The sequence below is a fragment of the Tupaia chinensis genome, unplaced genomic scaffold, assembly GCF_000334495.1.
Source record: "Tupaia chinensis unplaced genomic scaffold, TupChi_1.0 Scaffold138490_1, whole genome shotgun sequence".
Taxonomy (NCBI): domain Eukaryota; kingdom Metazoa; phylum Chordata; class Mammalia; order Scandentia; family Tupaiidae; genus Tupaia; species Tupaia belangeri.
In genome coordinates, this window is record NW_006198386.1 from 539,205 (window position 1) to 545,596 (window position 6,392).

General features: G+C 47.0%; 1 protein-coding gene across 1 annotated transcript in view; it reads left to right on the forward strand.

Annotated features, from left to right (window-relative positions):
- Positions 1-5,963: 5,963 nt before the first annotated feature.
- FAM169B (Protein) overlaps positions 5,964-6,392 on the forward strand; it is a 49,955-nt gene continuing 49,526 nt past the window's right edge. The window contains exon 1 of the mRNA XM_006161376.2: positions 5,964-6,051. Within this exon, the coding sequence (XP_006161438.1) occupies positions 5,964-6,051 (88 nt within the window). The remainder of the gene's footprint in view (positions 6,052-6,392) is intronic.

A 6,392-nucleotide genomic window follows, 5' to 3' on the forward strand; every position in this document is an offset into this window, starting at 1 on the left:
TATGGGAAGTGGCCAATCAGAGTATGGTTTTGAAGGTGAGGTTTTGAAGAGGAGCCAATTGTGGCCTTTATGGGAAGTGGCCAATCAGAGTATGGTTTTGAAGGTGAGGTTTTGAAGGGGAGCCAATTGTGGCCTTTATGGGAAGTGGCCAATCAGAGTATGGTTTTGAAGGTGAGGTTTTGAAGGGGAGCCAATTGTGGCCTTTATGGGAAGTGGCCAATCAGAGTATGGTTTTGAAGGTGAGGTTTGGAAGGGGAGCCAATCATGGCCTTTGTCATTGTGTAATTGCTCTCTGAGAACCTAAGGGCTTCCTAAGATGGCAATAGTAAGAGACTTATGAAAATGGCCTCGGCAGACTCGCTAGTGCGTAGCCTCCCACAATCTTGGGCACGCATGCACATGCGCCTGGTGTGAGTTTAAGCCACGGGGTCCAGAACTCGAACAGCGGTCAACTACATGGGAGTCCAGCAACATAGCCATTATGCCAACTGCTGATCCCATAACAGACCATTTTGACCCATTGATGATAGGACTCTTAGATCCTGTCCCTGGCGTAGTATCTTTGCAATGTATATTAAGCCTCTTTATCTCTGTTAAAGCACATTTTTTTCTGATCTGGGCAACCTTCCTTTTCCAATCACCAGCCTAAAAACTGTAAACCCAGCTGCAACCTACATGCCCCAGCTTCCACATATCCGCCTTTTTCACCAGACCAATGGAAACACGTCAGTAAAATCCAAACTTTGTCTCTCGCTCTCAAAATCAAATAAAAGGAACCCCTGTACCTGATCACCTGAAGGCATGTTTTGCCTTTCTTATTGCTTAGAAATAAACCGCATTGGGACCAGCAGATGGCTTCATGGTTACGTCGCTGGATTCTCAGGTAGTCGACTGTGGTTTGAATCCCAGACCTGGCGGCTTAAACTCATGCTGGGCGTGTGTGTGTGTGTGTGTGTGTGTGTGTGTGCCCAAGATCCCGAGAGGAGAATGAAGAAGGAATTGCGGTGTGGCCATCCTCCCTGGGGCTGTGAATTCTCGCTTTCTGTCTCTCTGTCTCTCTGGTGAGCACACGTGCCCTATAGCAAAAATCTCTAAAAAAAAAAAAAAAAAGAAAAGAAAGAAAGAATCTGCATTAAAGAATTTGCAAAGCTGGTTATTTCTGTCGAAGCCACTACGAGTGCTTTTTTACTTTCTCTCTCTCTGCCTCTCTTGGGCTATCACTCGTGCCTTGCAGCAAATTAAAAAAAAAAGAAATCGAGATCAGCAGTTGGCGTAATGGCTATGTTGCTGGACTCCCATGTAGTCGACCATGGTTTGAGTCCTGGACCTGATGGCTTAAACTCACGCCGGGCGCGTGTGCGTGCGTGCCCAAGATCCCGAGAGGAGAATGGAGGAGAAGGGATTGCGGTGTGGCCATCCCCCCCCGGGGGGGGGGGCGTGATTTCTCACTTTCTGTCTCTCTGTCTCTCTCTGTCTGGCAAGCGCATGTGCCCTATAACAGAAACCTCTCCCCCCAAAATTAAAATACCGTTTTTCAAGAGCTATGTGATAAGAGGAACAAACCGCCTTTCTCTTTCCCCATCCGGAGGTGGGTGGCCTTGAAAAGCTTCATTCGCAGATGCATGTGGAGCTTCTGGAGCACCACGCTGCTTCTGGAAAGTTCTGTGTATCGAGTATTAGAGAGTGTGACCTGTGACCGCGTGCTTCCATCCACTTAATTGGCCCCCTGGTGCCAAACAAGCACATCCCTTCATGGGGATCTCAGCTCAGCCCTGGACCCCACCTGATGCCTTCCTGAGACTCCTTTAATTGGTCCCCAGGGGTGGGCTGCAGGCTTCATTACAGCCAGAATAGAGGGAGTGGCTTCTGTCCCCATTGCCCACTCCCCACCTGCCCTGGGAAGCTGGGGCCCTCTGTGTTGAGGGGTAAGCAGCAGAGGGCTCTGAGCTTCTTCGCCTTATTTGTGGTTATAGAAGACAGGATGAAATTGAAGGTGGAAAACAGCCAGGTGCTCATATTTCCTGGGCAGATGGTTTTTTGCTTTCTATCTCTCTGTCTCTCTCTCTCTCTCTGTCTGGCGAGCGCACGTACCCTATAGCAAAAAAACCTCTCTAAAAAAAAGAGAAAAAGAAAAAACAGAGCAGTCTGCCTTACAAGTTAAATTCCCAGTGGGGGCCGCCAGGTGGCGTGGTGTTGAAGGGCGTCAGACTTCCACATTGGCTGACTATAGTTTGAGTCCTGGACCTGGCAGCTTGCTTTCACACTTTCTCTCTCTCTGTCTGTCCTTCTCTGGTCAAATTAAAATAAATAAATAAATACAGTTAAATTTAAAAATAAAGTTAATGTCCTGAGAAGAAAATATCTGTAATCGCATTTGACTCTGGGATGAAGAGGTTAAGGTGCAACCTTCTCAGTGAACCACAGAGTTAAGCAACAGTACATGTATTCTCACCAGGGATAAAAAGCATGTTTTGCTAAGATCTCCAGACCTAAAATAGTTCACGTTTGGGGGGGCCAGCAGGTGGTGTGGTGGTTAAGGCGCTGGACTCCCACATGGCCAGCTACGGCTTGAATCCCGGACCCGGGGGGCTTGAAATGAACACCAGGAATGTGTGTGTGTGTGCTCAAAATCCCGACAGGAGAATGGAGGAGAAGGGATTGAGGCGTGACCATTCCATTGAGGGTGATTTCTCATTTTCTCTCTCGCTAGATCTCTATGTCTCTGGTAAGTGCACACGTCCTATAGCAAAAATCTCTCTCAAAAATGGTCACATTTTGGGGACCAGCAGGTAGCAAAGTGGTTAAGGCGCTGGACTCCCACATGGCTGACTGCAGTTTGAGTCTCGGACCTGGTGGTTTGCTTTCTCACTTTCTCTTTCTCCGGTGAGCTCCCGTGTCCTATAGCAAATTAAAAAAAAATAATAATAATAAAGAAAAGAAACAATTATTTTAAAAAATACAAGTGAAGTTAAATGAAGAATATAATTCTTTGGACAAGCAGATGGTGTAATGGTTATGCTGCTGGACTCCCATGTAGTTGACCGCAGTTCGAATCCTGGACCCGGTGGCTTAAACTCACGCCAGGGAATGTGTGTGTGCGTGCCCAAGATCCCGAGAGGAGAATGGAGGAGAAGGGATTGTGTCATGGCCATCCCCCCTGGGGGGTGATTTCTCTCTTTCTGTCTGTCTCTCTCTGATGAACGCACACGCCCTATAGCAAAAATCTCTTTTAAAAAAGTAATAAAAATAATTCTATTTAAAAAATTCATAGTTTGAACCAAACACAAAACTTTGTGAGACTTGTTTTAAATTTCTTACTGGCAACTAGTGTCTTTCTGCTTAAAGCAAGAGAAAGGGTCGAAAGGGTTTATTTATTGCCTCTGACACAAACCGCTTCTTACAACACGTTTTGTACACTTCACAGACATGAAATGCCATCGAACGGGTCAAATTCCTTTGGGAGATGGGACCAATCAATGAATCATCAAGAATCCCTTGTGCTGGGGACCAGCGGTTAGCATAATGGCTATGTCGCTGGACTCCCACGTAGCTGACTGCAGTTCAAGTCTCAGACCCGGTGGCTTAAACTCACGCCGGGAGTGTGTGCATGCGTGCCCAAGATCCCGAGAGGAGAATGGAGGAGAAGGGATTGTGGCATGGCCATTCCCCCTGGGGGGTTGATTTCTCGCTTTCTGTCTCTCTGTCTCTTTCTGGTGAGCACACGCGTCCTATAGCAAAAACCTCTCAAAAAAAAAAAAAAAAGGAAGAACCCCTTGTGATTACAAAAGTAATGATAACACAGCATTCGCCAACGCCAAACATCATTGCTTTCAGATCAGCTGCTTTTTCCCTGCTGGAAAACACACAGGGACCAGCAGATGGAGTAATGGTTAAGGTCGCTGGACTCCCACATAGAGTAGACCATTGTTCGAGTCGTAGACCCGGCAACTTAAAACTCACGCCAGGCACGTGTGCGTGCATACCCAAGATCCCGAGAGGAGAATGGAGGAGAAGGGATTGCGGTGTGGCCATCCTCCCTCCACCCCGGGAGCGATTTCTCGCTTTCTGTCTCTCTGTCTCTCTGTCTCTCTCTGGCAAGCACACACATAGCAAAAATCTAAAAACAAAAAGAATACAACTCAACAGTCCAACTGCTTTTTTGGGGGGAGAGAGATTTTTGTATAGGGTGCATGCACTCCCTGGAGAGGCACAAAGACACAGAGACAGAAAGCGAGAAATCAACCCAGAGCACTCTGAGTCTCCAAAAATGTCAGGCTACCCAGGTGGCATTGGGGACTATTCACTGTACCCTGCTTTTATTCTCTCTGGCTTCATATCCTCGGAGGGACCAGTCAGCACAGTCTCTGTAAAGGGTCAGAGAATATTTATTTTAGACTTCATGGGCCACATGGGTCTCTGTTTTAACCATTCAGTTCTGCTAGGTAGTCAGAAAGCAGCCAAGGGGGATATGCAAAGGAATGGGCGTGGCTGTGTTTCAGTGATTCCTATGGACATTGCATTTTGGGCTTTAAAAATAAAGTTGAGAGGCCAGCAGGTGGCCTGGTGGTTAAGATGCTGGACTCCCGTATGGTCAAGTGCAGTTCGAGTCCCAGACCTGGCGGCTTGCTTTCTCACGTCTCTGTCTCTCTCTAGTCGAATTAAAGTAATAATTAATACAATTAAATAAATAATTCTTAAAAAGAAATGCTGAACCCAGGGGCTTGGAAATCCAGACATGTGTACATGCATGCCCAAAAATCTCAGGAGAAGAATGGAGGAAAAGGGATTGTGGCATGGCCATCACCCTGCTGTGCCCGGGGGTATGTTCTCACCTTTCTCTCTCTCTCTCTCTGTCTCTGTCTCTGGCAAGTACACGTGCCCTATGGCAAAAAAATTAAAAAATATATATTAAAAATTCCTGGGTGGGGGCCAGCAGTTAGCGTCATGACTATGTTGCTGGACTCCCAGGTAGTCGACCGTGGTTCGCATCCCGGACCCGGTGGCTTAAACTCACGCTGGGCGCGTGTGCGTGTGTGCCAAAGATCCGAGAGGAGAATGGAGGAGAAGGGATTGCTGCGTGGCCACCCCCCCAGGGGGTGATTTCTCACTTTCTGTCTCTCTGTCTCTCCTCTTGCTCTCTCTGTCTGTATGGCGAGCGCACGCGCCCTATAGCAGAAACCTCTCCAAAATAAATAAATAGATAAGTTAAATAAAATAATTCTTAAAAAAAAAGTCAATTTTCAGGGAATTGGGGCAGGGGCTAGCAGAAAGTACAATGAGGCAGGAAGCAGGGTCAATGGGGTTTGAGTCCCGGACCTGGAGACTCACTTTCTAACTTTCCCCCTCTTTCTCTGTGTCTTTTTCTCTGGTCAAATTAAAAAATAATAATAAATACAATGAAATAAAATAATTAAATATTTTTAAAATTTAACTTTATTCACTTACTTATTTCAAGTTACCTAGAGAGGAAATGAGAGAGAGAGAAAGAAAGCAAGCCGCCAGGTCTGGGATTTGAACTGTTGTCAGCCATGTGGAAATACAGTGCCTTTAACCACCACATCATCTGTTGGTTGGTGACTTGCTTTCTCTCTCGCGCGCGCCCTATATCAAATTTAAAATAATAAGAAATTAAAAAAATAATAATTATTTAAAAAAAACTGTTTGACCTCAGAGGTCAGCATGTGGCGTAGTGGTTAAGGCCCTGGTCTCCCATGTGGCTGAGAGCGATTTGAATCTCAGATCTGGCGGTTTGAAACACCTGCATGCGTGTGTTTGTTTCCTCCTTAAAATCTAGTAGTTTCCTGTCTGTGTGGTTTAAATACTGACTTTTTTCTTTCAAATTTCACAAATATCTTCAGAATGACCAGAACAGTGGTGTCCTTACTGCTGAGGAAATTCTCGCGTAGATAAAGGAGGAGCAGATGGAGAGTAGAGAAGGAACTGCAGCCTGGCCATCCCCCGTGATGCAGCTACTAGGGGCTGCGGGGGTGCAGGGCGATCAGGGGACACAGGTTCTGTGTGGCACTCAGGAAGAATTAGAGACGCTGAGGCGTAGAGGGGCTAGCAAGTGGAGAATTTAGTGAAGCCATGGAAGGAAGATAGCGCTCTCAAGAAAGGAGGGGTGTCTGGGAACCAGCAGTTAGCGTAATGGCTATGTCGCTGGACTCCCACGTAGTCGACCGTGGTCCGTGTCCCGGACCCGGTGGCTTAAAACTCACGCTGGGCGTGTGTGTGTGCATGCCCAAGATCCCGAGAGGAGACCTGAGGAGAAGGGATTATGGCATGGCCACCCCCCCTGGGGGGTGATTTCTCGCTTTCTGGCTTTCTGTCTCTCTGTCTCTCTGTCTGTCTGGCGAGCACACGCGCCCTATAGCAAAAACCTCTCAAAAAAA